General features: G+C 36.2%; 1 protein-coding gene across 1 annotated transcript; it reads right to left on the reverse strand.

Annotated features, from left to right (window-relative positions):
- Positions 1 to 12,869: 12,869 nt before the first annotated feature.
- LOC135156886 (uncharacterized) lies at positions 12,870 to 23,030 on the reverse strand. Its single transcript, XM_064110669.1, has 3 exons — positions 22,218 to 23,030; positions 18,656 to 19,330; positions 12,870 to 17,980 (listed from the first exon to the last, which is right to left on the reverse strand). Exons 2-3 carry the CDS (start codon positions 19,098 to 19,100, stop codon positions 14,079 to 14,081), a joined length of 4,347 nt encoding a protein of 1,448 aa, XP_063966739.1. The 5' UTR covers positions 19,101 to 19,330; positions 22,218 to 23,030; the 3' UTR covers positions 12,870 to 14,078.
- Between the last annotated feature and the right edge of the window lie 1,657 nt (positions 23,031 to 24,687).

Here is a 24,687-nt window from a genome sequence, read left to right on the forward strand (position 1 = left end):
AATTACTATTTTAACAGTTCCGTAAATATAACCTATTGTGATCAGATGAAGAGTTTCCTATCGTCAAATCTGCAAAGAATAAAAAACAAAATGCCACAAAAAAGAGAAACGAATGTGATGTGAGTGACAACTCTAATTTGCATATCATTGTTTTGTGTATATGACTGTTTTGAGTAAAAACAACAAGGGAAATTACTCTATTCAAATAATTTTTAGTTGATGTGGACTTGACTTTTAACTCTACCCCTCCCATCCCAAATAAGAGTAGAAATAATCTAATCAAGAACTTGAAAATCAAAAGCAGCAATTAAGAAGCAAGATTTGATAAATACAGGTCTGAATAGAATTTCATAACAAAATGAAAAGAGAAAAAAAGATGGGTAGGGACGGGGAAGGAATAAAAAAAATGCCCAGAAAAAAAATCAGAGTTTCGAACCAGGGTCCTCGCACATGACAAAACAATGGCTAACGCATTTGGCCACAGACCATTGCCTTACCGGAAAGGCATTTTTAAGATATATGAAATAAAGTCCGCTCGCCGCTGTTGCCTAATAATGCTTCGGCAATTCAACTGCAATTTCAGTCATTTCGCGATGGATATTGCCGTGTTTTTTTTTGTGGTTCCTGACTTTGCTACTTAATGAAATTTCATAATTTTTGTTCAGTCATAAAGAAGAATGTCTATGCTTTATATTGATTATAATATTAATGTGACGCAAGTGTGATTTCTACGTGAAAATATGCTTTGTTTATTCACATATATTTCTTGAAAAAAAAAAAAAAATTATAAGCTAAATATCGGTAACAAAAATACGTTAAATGTGCACTTTTTTCACTGTTCAGTAAATTCAAACTTTTATCTATATAACAAGACCAATATTAAGAGCAATAAACAATTCTGAGAGCAAAAAACGCTGATTGGAAAGATCGTCTCCAATGGGCTGCTGTCAGCTCAGCTGCTCTGCTCATTGTGTGACGTCACTCAGCTGGAGCTCGCAAGAGGACCGGTGGAAGGCAGAAATATGGCATGAAAATAAATCATTTTTGAGAGCTGATTTCTGCAAACTCTGATCACTATTTTGAAAAGTGAAGTTATATATCTGATTAGTAATACTTCCCCTTTACAATGATGACCACATAAAGTCATTATAAAATACTTTTGATTCTTCGGATGTGTCCTTTAAATGTGCCTCTAATAATATTGCACATTAGTTTATAGAAACATTTTTGTCTGCCTCTTTCTTGCCACTCGTTACCAAACCCACTCGTGTTGCAAATTTATCTAGTACTTTAATTGATAATATTTTTTCCAATGTTGTTCCTCATCCTGATTCATTTATTATTCTTTCAGATACAACTGATCATTGCCCTCTACGACGTATAGTTAACGCACGGAATTTATCCAGATTGAATGATAGTTTAGAAAGTGTGGACTGGTCTTGTGTTCTTGATTCAACTGATGTTAACTCTTCATATGATAATTTTATTACTTGTCTTAATAGGCACATGGACACCTTTTTTCCAAAGCAAAGAAAGAACAACAACAATGATTACAAAAAAACTCCTAGACTTCCTTGGATATCAAAATCTTTACTTCGTTCAATAAAATCAACCTATATTATAAATACAAATCAAAACCTACTGAACAAAATAGAGATAAATATACATCTTACAAAAACACATTGACGAGAATAATTCGCTTAGAAAAGAAAAAATATTTTACTAATAAACTAGAATTACATAAACATGATATGCAAAATACTTAAAAATTCTTAAACAAGCCATGAACATAGCGGATAACAAAATTGATATTACAAAAATATCATCAAACGATATGGTTATTCAAGATTTTGGTAACATAGCAAATGCTTTTAATACTCATTTTTCTTCCATAGGTAAAAATTTGGCCAACAATATACCGCCCTCTCGCGGGCATTTATCTGATTTTCTTGGTCCCTCCAACCCAAGCTCGATCATTTTCAATCGAACGCATATTCATGAAGTCATGGACATTATTTCTAACTTAGGCAACAAGAAAAGCTCTGGATATGACGATAATAATAATATTATAGTAAAATCAATTATTCCATTCATTGTTGTTCCCCTAGTTTATATTTTTAATTAATATTTAATTAACGGGCAAGTTCCTGATTCTATGAAAATCGCTTAAGTTATCAAATTGTTTAAAAAGGGGGACAGGCTGATTGTTAATAATTATCGTCCAATGTCTTTACTACCGTGTGTTTCAAAAATTTTAGAAAAAGTCATATATGTTCGAACTTTCACTTTCTTAAAAGATCATGATATATTCTCAAATTTTCAATTCGGCTTTAGAGAAAGACACAGTACCGTTCATGCTCTGTTGTCATTCATTGAAAAAGTAGCTCATGCCTTAGATAAATCTTCTCATATGGTTGGTATATTCCTGGACTTCTCCAAGGCCTTTGATACAATCAACCACGAAATATTACTTAGCAAACTTTTTCATTATGGTATACGTGGCAAGGCCTTGGAGTGGTTCAGGAATTACCTTTCCAATCGAAAACAATTTGTTTCATTGAACATTGACCATTCTTCCAACTTATGTGACATTAATTGCGGTGTGCCACAAGGAAGCCTTTTGGGACCTCTTCTTTCCATAATATATATTAACGATTTTTACAGATCATCTGAAATTTGTCTTTCATAATCTTTGCTGATGACACCAATTTATTTATTTCTGATAAAGACCCACACACTCTTGTTCAAACAATCAATCAAGAACTGTCTAAAATACTCGAATGGATTAGAAGTAACAAACTTTCTCTTAATATTGAAAAAAAAAATACATGTTGTATAGTAACACCTTAAATTCATTACCTAATAGTATTAAGTTTGATAATTTTCAATTAGAATGTGTATCGAATATTAAATTTTTAGGTGTCACTGTAAATAATAAACTTTCTTGGAAGTGTCATATCGACAGTATTTGCAAAACAATTTCTCGTAATATTGGTGTCATTAATAAATTAAGAATGTTCCTCCCGTCGACTTCCTTACTCACACTCTACTCTTCTTTAGTATTACCATATCTTCACTATGTTCTTCTTATATGGGGAAACACACATCAAACTTTACTTAACAGGATTTTATTGCTGCAAAAGAAAGCACTTCGAATTGTTTTTTCTTCACTTCTCACGTACGTTCCCACACTGATCCTATTTTTTCCGAAAACAAAATTTTGAAGATCAGTGATCTTTACCTACTCCAGCTTGGCTAAGTTATGTACCAATAAAATAATAATATGCGTCCTTTCATTTTTCATGTCATGTTCTTCATTTGCCTATGCTCAGAACGCTGTTCGCCCAAAATACATTTATATATAGTGGCCCAAAATTTTGGAACTCTCTTCATCCTGATATCCAGCTTTCCCCTTCTCTTAATTCATTTAAAAGAAAATTAAAATTCATTTTGTTGCAGTCTTACAAAACCTCACAGTGATTCCTTTACCTCTATAATTTATTTATTTATTTATTGTTTACCTGTTTACAGGTTACCCTCGGTGATTGTGTTAGATTGACTACACTTCTCTCATTATCACTCTCTCCCTCTCTCTTTGCCCTTCTCTTTCTCCATTTCTCCCTTCTTCGGATCTTCGCAGTTTGTGCAGCAATGTTTGTTTATTTTTACTCTGTTGTTGTGTGTGTCTTATCTTTTGTTGTTGTTCTTGTTTTGCTTTGTTGTGTCTTCACGTCTTTTTTTGCCTCTGCTCATCTTTAATATTAATTTCATTTATTATAATTATTTTTTTTCATATCTTTATAATTTTTTGATGTCTTTATTTCATTATCTTTTTTGTATTGCTGCTTTTTCTTGGCCCATATAGATTTAAGTGTTATGAGTAGTCCACCCTTTACAAGCTTTGCTTTTTAGTGGGCCACTCCATTTTTCCAACATATCTTGCATATTATTATCAAATTGGAAATATTATCTTCTGTATCAGGTGTATATTTTTATATTTGGTTTATTTGAATATTTATGTCATTTATATTGTCTGATGTTATGTTTAATATATTGTAACTATTGCATTGTAAACATTGTTGGAAAAATGAATAAATAAATGAATGAATGAATAAATGTAGGTCATTCTTTTGTCTGGGGTTGTTATTTTAGCGTTTTAGATGTCGTTGGTAGCTAAGCAGTTCCCTTGGAGGGGCAGAGGTCTTTTATTCCGGCAGTTGCATATTTTAGTGTATGATTTACTGACAGTGTCTACCTTAAGGGCTTGTTTATTGTGAGTTTTGAAGGTGCCGGAGACTTTCGGCATTTAGCTGTAACCCATTTTAAGCGTGTTTCTATTGAGGAAGCCATTGAGCTTGGATTTCTTTGACCAGCTTTAGGAAGATACAGCCTGTATTGGTTGAGATGTTCTTGCTGAATGGCGAGTTGAACCAAGTGCTGTTACGCTGCCTTTTTTCTCTTGGTTGTTTATTCGTGTAGGACAGGCTTTCTGCGTATCTAATGGATTTCAGGGCATTTCATACATTGAAGCGGCTTTCTTGAAGGCCTTTTCACAGGAGAGATCTGTTATTCGTCTGCTTATGGAGGCTGAGAGGTTATTATTGATTGATGGTGCGTGGTTGGATTGTTTGTGGATGTACATGGGTTGGTCATTTGGGTTCCGGTACGGTTAGTACTTGCGGCTATTCACGTTGAGGGTGATGTCGAGGAAGTTCACAATCGTGAGGTTAGAGCTGATGGTGATTTCAAGGTCTAGAGGCAACTGTGCTCTTTGCAGTACTGGTTGGAAAGTTCGCATATTTCAGATCCGTCAAAGCTGCCCATGGTAGCGTCGAACAGGATCCCATTATCCCTTCTCTTCTATAGGGCGTCTTTGTCGAACAGGACGGACTTCTTCTCGTGCAAGATTAACGTCTCTGGCTGGGATGTGCATATACTCCTTTGCGAAATTGATGGTCTTCTCAGTAGTTTCTCAGATATAGACGGGTAAAAGGTGATGAAAGTATGTGCTATTCCGATTTTATGTTCCTGAACCACTCGATAACGGCACTGGCTTTACACTTCTCGTATGCTGGCGGCATTGTTGATGTTGTCTAGTAATGATTCACTGATATGATTGTGTCCGCCATTACCCTCTCCGAAAAGTGGGGGATATGCACAAGATACAATAATCTTTATTTAAAGAAATACAATTGCCCATACTTCATGATAAACATAAATTAGGCATCATGCTCCATATCCAACCAAGAGGAAAATCTGAAAACATCAATGATAAAAGCTATTGCAGAGTCTTCCCATCCTATATTATTTTATCCAAAATCCAATTTCATTTTCATTTAGTATTTTTCATTTTTCAGTTAGGTTTCTTAATTATAAAGAAATAAAATCCAATAGTTAACGACACTTCTCCGTTCAAATATATCGAAAATAATCAGTGATAACAAAAACATTACCAATCCCCTATATAGGGACACTCAATACTCATTAAGAATTATTACGTTAAAATATCCCACACCAATATTGATGATGAATGGACACCAATGAAGATTCTTTTAGATCGATGTTGATATAATAGGAATCTCACAGGAATCGAACCTGTCCCATCGCATCAACTTCATTGTGTGATTTTGGGGTTAGCCGAAGATTGAAATGGACAATAACATTACAAGTACACCAAATCATTATTTCCTAAACATGTTTAGCCAGCTACATAGTGTTATTTCTTCCCAACATTAAGATATGTGATAGAGGCTACAATAAATATTTTTTCTATCATTTATTTTACGCTTCATATGAAAACTGGGCGCGATTTCTTCATCCAGCACGAGGAACACGAAACCCAACAACGACAAAAGCGACTAGGACAAGTCAACCATCGTCAAAAACGCTCAAGAAGAATACTACCGCATTCACAAGGATGAGAACAACCTCATTACCACCATCCCACACTGGAGCACCCGTCTCCGACCGAGGTCTTCTATCTATCGATTAGATGTTTCATAGAGTCTACGAGGAATAATTCGTCGAACTATTTTTAATTTAACGCTATATCGTGAAAAGCGGGCGCAATGTCTACACCCAATTCATGGAACACAAGACCCACCATCGACAAAGCCACCCCGAAAAGTCAGCACCGTCAAACACTCTCAAAGAGATTACTACCGCATTCACTTCGATAAAACCCCAGTCACATATAGAACCCGGACCACCCCGGATCTGATCCGGGGTGGTCCGGGGAGAGATCCGTGTTGGCGCCTTGGGCATCCTTGGAGGTTCGGGGTGGTCCGTGTTGGTCCTTGAACGCCCGGGAGGCCAACAACATCTGGCGTCATCCGTAGACTTCCGGGTTGGCAAAGCCATCCGGGATGGTCCGTATAGCTGCCGTGTAGGTCCGTGTGGCTGCCTGGAGTATCCTTGGCAGTCCGTGTTCTTTTTTCCCATCAAATCTTTACAACGCTATTTACTTTATGAACTTTTCAGGAGTTGTTAAACAGTTGACACAAACATGCTTAATTTATTTATGATCAAATGGATTATTAAACGATTCAGGATATTTCCTTACGCTTGGAGATTGGCCCCAACCTAATATTTGTAAACTTAGTGCATGTATGAATAATTCGTTTTTCTCTGTTTTTTTTAAATATTTACCCCAACTTTGTCTGTTATTATTATTTCACATTTCATTTTCTTTAAATAAATGTTATGTACCTGTTACATCAAAATTGTACATCAAGTTTTATACTACTGCTCTGGATCGACAGTTATGCGTCATAACCTGGGCCTATCTTAATTTTATTATGTTTTCTATTGACTTTGTAAATTTCTTTCCTTTATTGTGATTTCAATAAAGTGATATAAAATCAAATCGAAAATAAATTTGTCGTTCAAGATTTAAAGTACTTAACAACTACTGTTAAGACAGTAAACTGTGTTGTATAAAAAAAACAGCGTTTTTACTGGTTAAGGAAGTTTTAAATTTTTATATCTTTTTTTAAAAACAACATGATATAATGTTGCGACAAGGATGAGAAAAAAAATAAACATCAGCTCATTATTATGAGCAGATTTTCATTTGCCGTGCTGGTCAATATAGCTGCCGTGTTGGTCCTTGAGCTGACCTGTTGGTCCGTGTAGCTGACGTGTTGGTCCGTGTTGGTGATGTGTTGGTCCGTGTTGGTGACGTGTAGGTCCGTGTCGCTGACGTGATGGTCCGTGTTGGTCCTTGTAGCTGACGTGTTGCTGACGTTTAGGTCCGTGTTGCTGACGTGTTGACGACGTGCCCTGCCGGCATGGTCCGTGTATATCCGTGTGAAGTTGCCGTGTAGATGCCGTGTTTACAGTCATCAACGCTCATTCCGGGGCAAAACGATCCCGGACCTCCACGGATCATGCCGGCATTGCCGTGATGATCCGTGAGGATCCGTGTCTATATGTGACTGGGGCTTTAACTAGAACTCCCGTCTGAGAAGACCGTCGAACCATCGACACTGGAACACCCGTCCGAAGCCTTCTCTCCACCGATGAAATGTTTGACAGAGGCTACGAGGGATAATTCATTGGGAAATAGCTTTCCCCTGGAAGTCAAGCTCAAAACACATCTATTTAATTATTAACTAGAATTTCAGGAGTCCCATAAAGCACAGAAGAATATATATTTTATGGAATAGTTTCTGCGCTCTATGAATGTATATATTAATATTACATAGGTTATGTCAATACGCCATCACGTGACCATAGCTGCGAGGATCGCATTTGTTATATTCTAGGTTTTGACGTCACCTCAGGGAATATTAAACAAATATATCAGGCTTTGAGAAAGTATAGTGGAATTATTTATCCGAGGTTGGCCTGGCAATTACTATCTTTCCCGAGGGGCGAAGCCCCAAGGGAAATATAGAAGTTTTGCCATTCCAACCGAGGAATAATAATTCCAACTATGCTTTCGAATGAAACGCCTGATATATTTGTTTTATATCCTACTTTTAATAATTTATAACCAAAATCTATGCGCTGAGCATGCAAAGTCCTGCTACTTGCGTTGAATTACCTACTTTTTTCCGAGCCACCGCGCTCAGCGGAACGCAGATAGATTAGTGCCTTCGCCGACGCATCGCGCTGGACTTGCCCGGGAGAGAGAGCGCGCTAGCCGGTGCGCCGAGATATCCAGTTTTGTGAAATAATGACGTCAGAATATTGGTATATCCAAAAATATATCGAGGTCTGACGTCACGCAACATCATAGTTGAAATATATTCGGTCACATGATGCTACTTGAACTAATCACTATACAGGATTTACTCTATGTAGGATATAAACTGCGTTGTATTGCCAATTGCGGCGTTATATTCACTAAGGTGATGTCACTCGCTGCATACAAGTTGCGTAACAAGGTAGTTTGATGTACGCGCTAACGTTAACGCGTCGATTGCATAAAGAACGCGCTTGATGCATTAAAAAAATATATTATAACGTAGATGGATCAGAGCTGTAGCAAGAATTTCGGGTTTGAGCCTGGGGGGCGTTTCATAAAAGGACTTGTCAGACATTTTATCCGACAAGTACCAGTTTATGCGACGGTTACCATAGGAACAGTGCCTCTCAGCCAATCAGAATCAAGGAAAGATGTCAGATCTGACAACTTGTCGGATAAAAATATTGATGAAACGCTCCCCAGATGATGAATGCAATTTCTGATGGCGAATCCTCATAGACTATATAATATAACAGGTATTGCCTGGTCTATCGTTTTAATAAATAACATTTCAACTCCCCTCCTAAGCTCTATTTTTCCCTCGGGATAATATTTTCCCTCAGCGCTGCGCACTTCGGGCAAAATATAATCCCTTGGGAAAAATAAAACTCCGTCAAGGAGAGGAAATGTTATATTCAAACTCTAGGTAGGCAATATCTGTATATTATTATAATTATTATACTCTTATTATCCATAGGCAGCTGCACCCCCTGGCATTCTGGTAGGCGTTACAAAATGGAAAAACGTAACCGAAATACCATTTTTTTTTCTTTTTTGCTTGTCGAACATCTTTGGGAAAAAATGACCTTCATTCAAAGTGAAACTCATTTTGGGGGCTTGTCAGTAAAAAAAGCTATCGTTCCAAGGGGCCTCATCTTACCTTACCGCATGTTTCACAGTGACATTGTACAAGTTCTCACACCGTAAATATAAAATGTGGGTAAGAAACTGTTTCACTCATCTGATCACCACGAATATCAAAGTTAAAGTCCAAGACCCACATCTAACAGCTTCCTCGATCGAACAACTCACAGTTCGAATTTCGCGACGTTTGTACGAACTTTATAACATGATTAAACAGCTAAAGTTGGAAGAAAAATATGCAAATATACAGGTCCGTATTTAAACAATAAAGGTCGTGCACAGTTATCTTACTATAATAAGCATGTATAATTATGACTTATCATTATTATGGACGGATACATATAGACTAGATGATGTCAGATCAAATTTCAATACATATGTTGGTCTTAAGGCAAAAAATCATCAATGTATTATCATCTTGTCTTTTTTTTAATTTTTTTTTTTACTTATGTACTGTTTATGATTATTACAAAAAACTTTCCTTCAGACCAGTTGTAAACAGAATTTATTGGAGGTGGTGTGATTCCTTTCATTATATTTCAGATTGGACAAAGGCAGTTTCTTACAAAGAAAAAAAAACATAAATTTATATTATTAATAATTCGGGTGAAGGAATACTTTATGATATCAATTTGCTTGCAAGAAGTAAAAAAAATCCCTAGAGATTAGCAATTGAGGATCTGAAAATAAAAACGGCCCAAGTCCAATTTTGGGCAAAATTGAGTTAAATATGGGAATTTTTTCCTTGTATAATGATTCATCTTGTGTATTTCATCAATGAGTTGCTGGTAAATCCTTGATTTCATGCATTAAATCAAATTGCAATATATTTTTCTTTTTAGTTCTTAGAGGAATATTACATCATCAGTGTGCTTATTGAATGTTTATGAAGACATGCATGGAATGATTCACCGAAAAATGTACATTTTTTAAATGCCATAACGTTGATATTCGCGCCCGATTTTTGATGAAATTTTAAGTGCTGTGGTTGTCTGATTTTTCTATCTGTCCAAATCATATTATTTTTCAGCCTGGAGTACCCATTTAATAGGCTCTGTGTCGGATTATGCATATCTATGTCGAATTTCTATAATTACTCTGGACACAATATCATGAGAAGGTTTAATATGGCGGAAGCGTGGTAATTATACCTTTCTTGAACGTGAAGTTGAACCTTCATTGTGGTGTCAGGACTGAAACAGTGACTGAAATGATTAAAACAGTGATATATTCCATGTGAATAAAATTGCAAGTGATTGCACATTTATTCCTGTTGTGTGTAATCCATGTGAAATTATGAAGCAATATTATGTTATATTATAATGCTGAATGCACAAACAGATGTCGTTTATACGTTTTGTTTTGCATTACTTTATTGTGCGAAAAACAATAAAGGAACAGTGTAAGAATGACAATACATATACATTTACAGAACAGAAGAGAACCCAGGACATGGTCACATTACTGACACAAGCAGGGAAGATTAACATAATGTTACAGTTACATAGTTAAACTACCAAATAAGATGGAACATTCGGTGAAAGTATAATAAACTGTTAATCATCAAGTTAATTTGTAATTAAAGTAATTATAGGCCTATATATAAAATCTTTCAGATAAAACCAAACATTGAAAAAAATTAAGACCATGACACCACTTAAAGTGGTGTCATATTAGCATGACTATACACTTTAAATTGAATATTCTTTCTTTCCTCTTATCGTCTATCTAACTTCACTCCCCTTCAGCATGCTCAACATATTATTCACTCGATCTGCTTTTTTTCCAACTATACTTTACTCATCGTTTTCATCCTTTTTTCAATTCTCATAACATCAAGCTACGCACTGACAAAAAATAAATTAGTCAGACACATCATATCGGGTATGTACATTTATTGTATTTTCATCACACAATAATTGCATGAACAAAGTAATATACGTACATTAATGATGGAACACAAATAACACATGTAGTTAAGACATAATTACATATAAACTGCAGATTGCATAATTGCACTTTGCTGTATCTTATGTTTACAAATAATTTATCATAATGATTAAAATACATTTATGTGCAATAGAATAAAAGCAAATGTCATGCATACCTTCTTGACAGTATAGTACATTACTTAACCATGTTTACAATTGTATCAAAGTATCAAAATAGGATAACATAATTAAAATACACGTTGGTTGTATTTACAATATTACAGACAAAGTATAAAACCTAACTTAATTTTCTTATGCTTAATTTTGGAGAAGAGAAGTACAAACGATAATACATGTTTAATTGAAGCAATCACAATTTTAACTATATAACATGATAATCACGCTACATTTAATAAAATATTCATAAGAGTATAAAACTTATAGGCCTATATTTACAAAATTTCATAAGGCATGTGAAAAGGAATATGTGTTGTTTCTTAATGTTGCATAGTCTATATACAAGAATAACATAGCAATGATGAATTCATCGTTATTCTTTTCAATTAACATGTTCTTGCAGGGTTCCCAGTCCATCAGGAAAATCAGAGAAAATCATTTTACTTTTTTCCTGTCAGGGAAAGATGAGGGGAAAATCAGGGGACTTTGATCGACCCAATAGTCGAAAATACGTTAGTCAGTCAGACTCTGTTATATTTTGTTTTCGAAAATACATGAAATTCAGTGCAACAAAAGTAGAAAACATGCAAAACTGGGAATGGGTTTAAAGAATTATCAGGGATTTTTTTATCACAGAACTTTGTTTTCTTGAAAAGCTAAGAACCCTGTCTTGGTAACACCCCCGCTTGATGACATAATCAGCAGAATCAAACTGTAGAAGTGAAGGATAGAGGTATTGTTTGATGGCATTGATATCATACCTCCCGGAAGTGAACCCAACCACAGGGAGTTCCGTGATATGGTTAATGAAACGCTCCTTTAATCTCTGAAGATGTGTGGCTTTGTGAGGCGTTTCATTGTTTGCCTTCTGCCAACTCTCGTACTCTTGTATTTTTTCATCTAATTTTTCAATCACATCCTGGTAAGAAGATTCTAGAAGAGAGCAAGAGTGCTTACTTATTTCCAGGAGGTACAATATAGAGTCATCAATTAGTTTTTGACAGTCTCCATCGGACACTTTGCAGTATGGTTCTGTGTACCCTGGAACATTTGAGTTGATACTCATGCTCATAGGGATATGTCTTGAGGTAAACATTAGATTATCAGTTGGAGCATTGTTGGGATCTTTATCATTTTCTATCCTCTCTAAGTACGACTCCATGTCAAATGTGGCAAAGTATGGAAAATAACGCCGTTCTTCTTCGACAAAGATACCTTCGTCAGCCAGCTCTTCCCATATTGTCAAAGGGTTATGAAATGTAGCCCTTCCTGTGGGGAAAGTATGCTTGGTGGCTGTTGAGGTGCATTTTTTCTCATGCCGATTAAGTGATTTACGAGTTTTCCAAAGTTTGTCACATGTGCGACATTGATAGTTTTGGCAATATCGGTTAATTTCTGAAATGAAACTGAAATGGTTAACATACAGATTGACATACATTGTTTCTGGGAACTTGTCCAGTCCTCTTCTCACGAGCTTAGCAGCAACTGTACTTTTACTATTTACCAATTCACCTTCATTTTCAAGAAGAATATTATCACCGTTGGTAAGTTCAGCTGGTTGTAATTCGTACACCATGGTATTAATCTTGAATAATTCTTCGACTTTTTCCAATTTGCTTAGATCTATTCATTCAAAGTCTGAAATGTTTATGTGAGGCACATACTGTTTAAATAATCTTTTAGCTGTAGTTTCAAGACCATGAGAATTAGCACCTTGAAATAGAGCTAAACATCTAAAAATGCACAAAGTATCACCATATATCTTACAATCCCTATGACTCTTAACCAGAGATACGATAGCTTGATTATTTTGTATATAAATCTAAGAGGTCAATTCCGCGGCCAATGGGATGATCAGCGATTCGAAATACATAGGAAGTGACATTTGGCGTGCTAAACGACCCATTTAGAATTTGGGCGCAGGGTTCGAGCATATTCAAGGGTATCTTCCTTGAGGAATGTATCCATGAACCTGTGGAACGGCCAATGGTCAGAAATTAACAGGTTCATTCAGAATTTTTGTCTTTCTACTAGCGTAATAATATTTAGGTTTAAAGAAATATCAGGGATTTTTTTATCAGGGAACTTTGTTTTCTTGAAAAGCTGATAACCCTGTCTTGGTAACATCCCCAAATATTTCATACATCTCCCCCAACAAACATTTATACCGAAGTAATTAACTAGCAGATTATATTTCTTTTACATCCAGAAATCTCTAAAATACCAACGTATATGAACATTATAATATGATTTTATTTAAATCAAAGCAAACTCGGATTGAAAAAACACATATAAAACATCATACTATTATTCAAAACAAAAAATTACATCGTCAGGTTTGATACAACAATGAAACATCCTTAAGATAATCTTCTTGTTTCAAATGTATGAAAACAGTTTGTCACAAACAATCATAATATTTTGTAAAAGTAAATTGTATTTTAATAATCGTAATATTAATATAATAGTACATTATTGAAAGCCAATTGTGAAAGCAAAATGTGAAACATTTTGTAAAAAGATCTATTACTCCAGCGATTTTGAATTTATATCGTTGAAAAGAATTGTAAAACTAAAGTTGCTCCAAAGAGTATTCAAGTGTATTACAAACATCAATGAAATATTGATTTGAACACATTACATTTTGCGTTATTCCAATCAAAATGCTTGAAAAAATCTACAGAATAACTCTCAACACACATGGTGAACAAGTAATTTACCAAAAGAAAATTATACGCAGATCATTTTCCTGAATGTTTGAAATGGACACAAATAATCACAGCTAGTTTTTAAAATCAGCAACTGAGATATAAAGTAAAGATAGAAAAAATGGGTTGAAATACGTAGTTGACAAGTTAGATATCTAAGTAGGTAGTGGACACATTATCATCCAATACTTTTCTCTTTGGATAGAAATAGGTAAATGCATGCTTTATTTGTGAGTAGGTGGAGATTCCATTTTGGACGACACGAAACCCTTTGTTTACACCTCTCCCAGCGACTTGTGAACGAAGAACGTTCAAGTAGACATCTTTTGTAATGTTATTTTGCTTTTTATTAACACCCTTGCAGCTAAATTTGTCAGTAGCACCAAAGCAATAATATGTTTTGCTGCATAGGGCTATGATCCCATCGCCTTCCCATTCGACTTTGAACAAACCAGGAGTTCTCTTATCATATCTAGCATTCTCCTGGGTATCATTTCGAGGGAACCAGTTGGTTTTGTCTATTTCGTATCTTTCCCTCATATTTCGTTTGATTATTTTATCGAAAGAATCGGATGAAATGGCGATATAAGCAGAATCTGTGTCCATCTCACACATTTGAAAATCGGATGGGTCAACATATTGTAGAAGAAAGTCATAATAGAACTGTAGCATGCGCAGTTTGGCCAAATGATATACAGCATGACCAATCTGGACTGGTAGGTCCATGTTGATCTTCCGTTTAGCCATAACGACTTCATAGCAATTGTCTGAGATTGGGTTTAGATCTCTGAAAAGGGTATTGTTGATATGTTTCTGGACTTTAGCCTCATCACAGACTTTAACATTTCGATGTCTTTCCTTATTAGTAATTGTCTTGCCGTAAGACGAATTGCCTATCAGCTTCATGGTGTCGGCGATAACGCTCGTTGTTGGATCAACATCACCTTTGCGTCGAGCGTTAGAAACGCTTTCACCAAAGTGCTTGAAGCAGGCAACGGGTTTGTACTCAATGAATTGGTGAATCCCGGTGACAACCAATCCATGGTTGAGATACCATCTTAGAAGTGGTGTGTAGAGCAGAATATTCTTACCAAACATACTACCGATAAGACCACGCCTTGGAGTTTTCATGATATCATGTTTCTTGGCGTAGGATCCCATCACATCTCCGATGTCTTCTCTTGATATATCCACATTCTTGAAAATGGGACACATTTCAGAGAAGTATTCCCTGAGATGATCAGGGACATGGATATCACACTGCACAAACCCAAACAGATCACCACAACGAATAGCAGAGAGAAGGTCGTCTTTTGTTAATCCTTGACCGTATTTAGGCGGGGGAAACGTCTCTGTAAGAAATGCACTGAGCTTGTGATCAGTTTTACGCATTTCTTTATATTGGCATTCCCAGATGGAGATGTATTCGTAACCCAACCTTTCTACATACTCTTGTTTCTCTTGAGTCTTTTTGAGTAAGTCTGGCATAGACTTCCCAAGCTTCGTATTTTTGGTTTGGTCTTTGTTGAGATGGCATGAATGCCCATGGAAGTAACATCCATGGAATTCAAACACCTGTTTGGTTTGAGCGCAAAAACCATCGACAGGGAGCTGAAGGGGACCAATTCTCTTTTCTGAATGATTACCTGCATGTCGGATATGGATCTGTCGAGAGGAACTTTGGTATTGAAGCCATTCTTGAGCGATTGGATGCCTATTTTCAGGCCTAAAATCATTCTCTGCCTGTCGTCTGACATAGTGCCCTGTTGGCATCTCTTGCATTATTGCATGCAGGTACAAGGCATTGGCATCAAAACCAATTATTTTTACACATGGCTTGCCCCCACGAATCTTTGTTACACCACGTTCATGGTACCTATGAAATATAATGGATGGACCTCCTACCAGGTTATCGCGGAAAGTATAATAAAGATCCTTGTCTTCCTCAGAGATAACACTGAAATGTGCATCTGGACTACACTTCATGAGATATTTCATGGTGAGCCCAGGAACCGAAATACCATCTTTGAACAGATCAATTTCAAGATTCTTGTAAAAATCACGCATTTTCTCAACCGCCTCAATAAAAGGAGTAACATCGAGGTTATTGTACCATATAAGATAATCTCTTAGACTTGTCATGTTATTCTGTTTCCAGATACTCTGACAGTATTCATACTGGTCTTGTGATAAAGCAATTTGATTGAGTTTGTTGCTGAAAGTTTCAATAGGGGGAAGTTCAGGTGCTTTGAGTTTTTCAAGACAATCTACCCACCCGTGAGGAAAGAAACCTTTCATTTGTTCACAGTCATATGCTTTAAGAAAGGCTGCGTATGAAAAGCCAGGTGCAAGAAAATTAGAAATATCAAGAAACTGAAGGTGCTTTGATTTCAGAGCCATATGATTATTGGTCCGCATGATGACATAATCAACAGAATCAAACTGTAGAAGTGAAGGATAGAGGTATTGTTTAATGGCATTGATATCATACCTCCCAGAATTGAACCCAACCACAGGGAGTTCTGTGATATGGTTCGTGAAACGCTCCTTTAATCTCTGAAGATGTTTGGTTTTGTGAGGCGTTTTATTGTTTGCCTTCTGCCAACTCTCGTACTCTTGTATTTTTTCATCTAATTTTTCAATCACATCCTGGTAAGAAGATTCTAGAAGAGAGCAAGAGTGCTTACTTATTTCCAGGAGGTACAATATAGAGTCATCAATTAGTTTTTGACAGTCTCCATCAGACACTTTGCAGTATGGTTCTGTGTACCCTGGAACATTTGAGTTGATACTCATGCTCATAGGGATATGTCTTGAGGTATCAGTTGGAACATTGTTGGGATCTGTATCATTTTCTATCCTCTCTAAGTACGACTCCAAGTCAAATGTGGCAAAGTATGGAAAATAACGCCGTTCTTCTTCGACAAAGATACCTTCGTCAGCCAACTCTTCCCATATTGTCAAAGGGTTATGAAATGTAGCCCTTCCTGTGGGGAAAGTATGCTTGGTGGCTGTTGAGGTGCATTTTTTCTCATGCCGATTAAGTGATTTGCGAGTTTTCCAAAGTTTGTCACATGTGCGACATTGATAGTTTTGGCAATATCGGTTAATATCTGAAATGAAACTGAAATGGTTAACATACAGATTGACATACATTGTTTCTGGGAACTTGTCCAGTCCTCTTCTCACGAGCTTAGCAGCAACTGTACTTTTACTATTTACCAATTCACCTTCATTTTCAAGAAGAATATTATCACCGTTGGTAAGTTCGGATGGCTGTAATTCGTACACCATGATATTAATCTTGAAGAATTCTTCGACTTTATCCAATTTGCTTAGATCTATTCCTTCAAATTCTGAAATTTTTATGTGAGGCACATACTGTTTAAATAATCTTTTAGCTTTAGTTTCAAGACCATGAGAATTAGCACCTTGAAATAGAGCTAAACATCTAAAAATGCACAAATTATCATCATACATCTTACAATCCCTATGACTCTTAACCAGAGATACGATAGCTTGATTATTTTTTATATAATCGGGGAGGTCAATTCCGCGGCCAATGGGATGATCAGCAATTCGAAATACATAGAAAGTGACATTTGTGACGTGCTGAACGACCCATTTAGAATTTGGGCGCAGGGTTCGAGCATATTCAAGGGTATCTTCCTTGAGGAATGTATCCATAAACCTTTGGAATGACGAATGGTCTGAAATAAGAACAGGTTCATTCAGAATCTTTGTGTTTCTACTAGCGTTATAATACCTACATTCATTGGTTTCATTGTTGCAAAGAATAAATCCATACGATGCATTAACTTTAAAAGCGGTAAATTGCTCCTCAAACACCTTCTGAGCTATTTTTCTAAGGATACCATTGTTTAGATCTGGAAGATGGTAGTTGTAAAACCGATGAACCCTTCCAAATGAACGTCTGTCTCTGATATTCAGCCAATGTTCCCTGTATACTTGGGCGGCACAACTCTCAGGATCGATGTCAGAAGGGAGGTTTACTGTGGTTAGTGCTAGGTTGGGTTGTTGACGGCATCCTGAGAAAAGATATAATATTGAGGTGTAAGAAAGAATGGTCACCATGATTTGAGTCGAGTCTGAGCTAGTATTTTTGCTTGGATAACTTTTGTTTTTAAATATTTGCCCATCCATTCATTTCAAACATTTATTTTATCAACATGAAACGTTTACTAATCATGCAATATATTTTTTCCACTCAGTTATAAAGTTATCTGGGTTGTCATAATTAAGTCTGTCTAAAGTATTGGTAAAGAGTCAGTAATCATCAAACATTACAAAGATTTAAAGTGCAGTAGTAATTAAATGCATGTTATACCCATTAGAATATTGGTTTATTTGTTATATCTCTTTGCACTTGCAATCTAGTACAGGAAAAAAAAAATGGAGGATTTAAAAAGTTTCATGAATGTAAGGTTGAATCTATAGAGGGGGTCAAAATATAGACATAGATAAATTCTTCATGAAGACCAATCAAGAGAGAGAGAGAGAGAGAGAGAGGGGGAAACAGTGAAAGCTCTTTTTTGTTACCATGTTATATATTTTGGGATCTCAGGAGAACGAATTGAAAAAATAGCATCAGTGCAGTGACTATAAGATAAATTCTATTTCAAGACAGTTCTTGAAAGTTGAAAAAAGTACCAAGCCAAATTGACCTTCTATTGAAAAAAAAATAATAAAATAGAATTACTTACTTTTTGCTTGGTTTGACACTGGTCCATCGGCAACTCGCTTCTTTGGTAACTTTGGAGGAACGGGATTATGGTGCGACTTTTCATGTTTCATAAATTTCGCACGATTATGATATATTTGCCCACAAGTACGGCAATGAAAGGTTTCCTTGCGATGCGATTTCATGTGTTCATCTAGGTCTTTTTGCTCTAGGAACAGTGATTTGCATTGTGAGCAGGTTGGTCGCTGGTTCCCCTGATCAGGTTCAGCACCATTGCTGAAATCCTGATGAGTTTTCATATGACGTTTCAAATTATCCTGTCTATTAAAAGCTTTTCCACATGTATCACAAACATATAAAGTCCTTTGCCCATGATGGAACATGCGATGATGACGCATTAAATTTCTTTTCACAGTAAATTCTTCGCTGCAAACATCACAGCTGAAGGGGGTAGGGTTGTTCTCCATGATGATTGTAAATCCAAAATGTACTTGTACAGAAGATACATAAAGAGAACTCTATAAATATTAGCTTTGGTTGCTGGAACTCGTAGCCTTAGGTATAACAGTGTATTAAGTTCCTGTTCTGGAAGATTTCAGATATGTACTCCTCCAGTGCCCCTCAAAGGTGGAATGAACAAATTATGTCATGCAGGTTGTTTGAATCTACCGCTCCACTAGTTGAGGTAGGGGATTTCCTGAAAGTAATGTAATACTGTCATGGTTGAGTGATTTTACTGGCATGTTTTGACAAGAAATTACACACATCCACCACACACTGACACGTGTGCATGTACACTAATTACTCTATTTCACACAACAAATTAAAAATAGCTGTATAATATACTGGTAGTAGTTATTCTATAGGAATCCACAACAATGATGATGGTTAATACTGTTTGTTTACCAAAGTTCAAATGTGCAGACGCGTGGTAAAAAGGTATTATCAAGATTATTGAGTTAAAAGATATGACAGAAATATTATTTAAAGAAATAAAACAGATGCGACTGAAAATACTTATACTGAGGCTTTAAATTGTGATATAATAAACACCTACTATAAACAGCAATACAACAACAAAATAAAATGTTGTTAACCTGTACACTGACTTGTGTACTGAAGGATCCCCTTACAAAAAATCCTGTAGTACTCTGTGATATGTACTGCAGGAAGTATCGCAGGAAAGTACTACAGGAATTACATGCACGTAATTTGGGATGGAATACTGATACTGTGATACTGGTCTGGTATTCCTGTAGTACTGTCCTGTGATACTTGTCTGGTATTCCTGTAGTACTGTCCTGTGATACTTGTCTGGTATTCCTGTAGTACTGTCCTGTAAAAAATGCGCCGGATGCTTTGTATCTATGTGAAGGAAAAAATCAAAACCACTCTACCATTTATTCAAACTTGATTTGAATTGCTGCGTGTTTGTCAGAGAAGATCCGAACCGTGCCCTACCGTTCAAAAGCAAAAAATTATCTGATAACGTACTCTATTTATACTAATCTCCAGGACCGTACGCACGAACGCGAGAACAATATGTGGGCACTGATCCGTTGCGTCGGTGTGCGGTGCGGCCGGTAATCCGTATATGCAAATAGGCCGGGGATATATGCAAATACACCGTGGCAAGCAAGACCTCCACGTTTGTCGTGTCTATTCTTCTTTACTAAATGATAATGAGGAAAATGTAACATATCATATTCATCGTACCGTGTTTCCTGAATACATACTATCCCAGGTTTCTCTTGGATAGAGACATTCTGTATTATACTTTCATAAAAATTAAAGCCATGAGCATTCATGGATTGGGCGTTCCATTGAAATGTATTAACCATAAATAATAAAATGACGATCACTGCTGTTGATGAAAAAAGTCGAAGAAATGGGGGAAAGAATTTGGAAAGGAGAATGAGAAAGCTGAAGGGTGGGGAAAAGTAATAGGAGGAAAAGAGTGGAAAGCTGAGAGAGAGAGAGAGAGAGAGAGAGAGAAATGAGGGAGTGAAGGAATTCCATCTGTCATAGCCATCATTCATTGGAAGTTGCTAGTCTTTCGTGGATCATTTGGGGAAGGATATTTGTAATTCCCAGTCAAGATTTGGCAGCTTCTACAACAAGGCGTATTCTGTTAGAATGGGTGTGTTCGTGCTCCAAATTATTGATTATAAAAACAATAAATGCTAGAAAGTCTAAACTTTTCATGGCAAAGGTTGTTTTCAGACTATTATTCTTGACGTGGCTATTTCTAGATTCCTCCCCGGACTGTACCGGTGAAACCGTGGAATACATCTCATCCCTAGATGCCATTGGAGTACTAGTTTGGTCTTTGCCAAAAATAAAAGGAGAAGCATTTCCATTTTTTTTGTTTATGGCTTATCCTGTGTGTTTTTTGTTTGTCTGTTCTACGTTGATAGGGAGTATTTCCTTCCTCTTTTTGCGAGGGTGCTTGAACGGTCGTTTGCACTTGCGCAGGAATGGGTTCTGCTTTAGTGTGGAATTTCTTCGTAGCTTCAGCGTAGGAATTTTTTTCGTTCTGCTTGATTGAGTTTATTTTAACAGCCTCTTTGTATGATGTACATCCAAGATATGCTGCCGAGTGGTTTTGTTTGCACCTACAACATTTACGAGCCTCTTTAATTCAAGCAAAGCGTCCAAAAATAAATTTTAAGATACATACAAAACCATACATCGAGCAAATAACAAATGATACGACGTGCTACTCTGAACGCCACGAAGAAAAGTGAAGAGGCAAGAGAGAAATCTTCTCACCGAAAAGTTTCCGTAAAACTGGACCACCTGTCCACGACTTGATCGCCGGGCGAGGAGATTTCGAAATTCGACCTCGGAGCCTAGACTGTGGATAACCGCTTGTTAACGACCTTCTTTCGTGAAAAGTTATTATGACGTCATTGAGGAGCAGTCCTGCTCCTGCTCCTCAGAGGACCCGAGGGGTACCTATATATACTACTAGTACTACGCTTGGCATGCTTGGGGGAATACCCAATAATATTTATCGACTGTGCTTGTGGAAAATGCTGTGCGAACGTACACAAAAATCCATGCAATATTTTCAAAAGTTGTGCAATAGGCCTATCGTCAAGCTGTTTTTCAGGTTTCGTCACTCTTTGACGTCATACCGTTGCTACAGATTATCTTTTGTTATAATCCATCGTAATTTATGGATACATAATTCATAATTATGCTCATTCGAGGACCCGAGGGGTACCTATATATACTACTCAAGTACAATCATTAAAAGGTTAAACAACACAAACAGTGAAAAAAAGAATAATAACTCATGATATACATTATAGTTATATCGAAGTATACTATCAACAGAGAGTAAATAGTTAACATGCAAGGAATAGGTAAAAAGGGGGATAAAGGAAATGCAAAGAAATATTGATATGCAGAACACACGTTCGTTCACAAGAAAAAATGAAAATATACAGCACGCGATTTACTGTGTTAATTGTGTGTAATGCATAGCACTACAGGAAACTATGACATTCTACCACTCTTCTATAAGTTGTTAAGAGATAATAAATTAAGAAAAATATTCACAAGCAGTTTCTACTCACATGTTCGAAATTGAGTTGATCATTAATCCATCATGTACAGACAGATGTACCAACATTCCATCCACCTTAATTTGTCCATGATTAATCAAACGCAACCAACTACATAAAGAAATATATTTTCAAATAACGGGAAAACTAACGGCATTTTTCAAAATGGCATCGAATAAGTTCCCACACCGTAAATCACAAATAAGGGTGAAGAATCATGGTTGCACTACATCTGATCATCACAAAGATGAAAGCTTTCAAGTCAGTCCTTTTAACCTCTATCTTCTACTCCAATGTAATATCCTCCTCGATCCAAAATCAGTTTGAAATTTGCTACGTGTGTGACGAACTATATTTTCCAAAATATTATAGTTAGGCAAATGAGCAATACAATGACTACAGTGATTTTTCTTCTCAAACCTACCACAAAACCTGAAATCTAAATCACATTCTGGGGCCGATCGCAGAAAGCTTTGCGATCAAACGAAACTCCAATAAATCGATGAAACGCCCTTTTCCGTCTATTTTGAAGATTGAAAAAAAAAGTGTATGATTTAACAGAACTTTTCCAGCAACAGTGCTCCGAATATGATTATTACATGCTCTCCATTTACAGCTGTATCTTTATTTTACAAGAAAACTAGAAATATTTCTCTATGATCAATCTGATTAAGATATTAATCAATGATTATAATGACTGAGCAGTACAATGTTCACTCGAGAAAGCGACACAATGAAATGAAAAAGCGCTGCAAAGCGCACTGCGCGAGAAGCAGCTCTGTGGAGGCTCTGTTAGGTTGTGTTAGTGCGTTATACAATTACCTGTTAGACGATGATGATTGGCCGAAAATGTGATTCGTCATCATATCCATTCAGAGAGGTTACAAATGGTAGTGATACAATATTACGGGGAATTCCATCCAGACCAGATGGACACATTTTGATTGGTTATAGACGTCACGTGACTTGTCTAGCCAATATCTTAGACAATCATGTACCCTGCAAGGCCGCACCCAGCATATAATCGTGCCAAAATATGTATGTTGTGATCATAGAGATATATATGGCCTACACTAGTAATACATCTCTACGGTTGTGATCCACTTCCTCATTCAATATATCATGTATATCAGATGATAAAACTAAAGGGTGATTTCCGGTCGAAAAACAAGCATTATTGAAAAAAAATTATCATCCTTGAGTATGCATGAATTATCACGTCGATGCGCTTACAGTGAATACAATAAGTCAAATTTTGAGATAAGCTTATGTGTTTTTCATGAGAATGGAAACATGAAAATACAAAAAATAATAATACGGCTTAAGCTGGAAGAAATTGATCCGCAAACAAACTTTTTAGTTTTTAGTACGATAAGGGCCTTACTATTATATCAAATGAACAGTAGGCTAAATATTACTTTAAAAATGGTCATAGACGGATACACACGTAAAATATGGTTGTTATCTCAAAGTTAGTTAGTTAGTTAGTTAGTTTTCAGGAATGTATGTAAATGTATTACCATTTTAATTATGTACTGTTTATGATTTAAAAAAAACCCGCTCCACTACAAATGAAGATAAAACAAAGAAAGGATTAATTAACAAGGAAATATACGTAAATCATAGTAAAGCTTAGCATATTCAAAAACATTTTCTGAGCTTTAAGGTCTGAACTCCATTCGGTTTAATTTGTGTAGACCTATAAAATCGATAATGTTTACGTAATATTTCCATGTTTTCAAACGAAAAAATGTTAAAATGGGGATGAAAATCAAGTGCCTACTATGTTTTTAGCCTGCGGGTATTTTTTTATCCTTGCTTAATCTAAAACTGTCATCACACTTCCCACAAATTCATTATATCAAATATGTATAAACTATGAAAACAGGCAAAGAAATGTGACCACAGCCCGGAAACAAAAAGTATCTGCACTTGATTGTGAGCATTATGGTACGAGTAATCATACACAATAAGCAATGTAAATTATTGCAGAAAGCAGCTCTAGAATTGTTTAGCTTTATGTTACAGGGCTCCAATATGTGTTTAGAATTCTAATAACGCGTCCACTCGTAGTGCTTGTGTAGTCTCTTTTCGAAACCTTGTCAAGGTTAGACAAGGACATGATTTTGATATTCATTTCGTTTAAGATAAGGCACCTATCCACCCTAGACCCCCTCGCGATCTTTACATTAAATTTTTCCTGCCAGGGTTTTTTTTTAAACAAGTGCACATCAATATTATAAGTTACCAATAATGCACATAGCAATTCCATTTATTTGAAAGCAGGTTAAAAGAGCAATATTAATTAAATGCCTTGCTCGCGGGCATAGGTGCCGCGTCCGGGGATCGAACCTCAGACTTTACTTTAGCCAGGCGCCTTCGACCACTCGGCCACGGCACCTTGAGTGTTGTGTATGATTTTGTGTCATAGATCGATTATAATCCCTTGAGCAGCTAAAACGATGTATTCACTCACTATTTG

Source organism: Lytechinus pictus, chromosome 15 (genome assembly GCF_037042905.1).
Source record: "Lytechinus pictus isolate F3 Inbred chromosome 15, Lp3.0, whole genome shotgun sequence".
NCBI lineage: Eukaryota > Metazoa > Echinodermata > Echinoidea > Temnopleuroida > Toxopneustidae > Lytechinus > Lytechinus pictus.

What these genes read in the sequence shown, in the direction of transcription:
- LOC135156886 (XM_064110669.1), bottom strand. Translation starts at nt 19,100, where the DNA reads ATGGAGAACAACCCTACCCCCTTCAGCTGTGATGTTTGCAGCGAAGAA. An exon ending in AGTGTCAAACCAAGCAAAAA is followed by an intron (nt 17,981 to 18,655) that starts GTAAGTAATTCT and finishes ATCTTTTCTCAG; the next exon opens with GATGCCGTCAACAACCCAAC.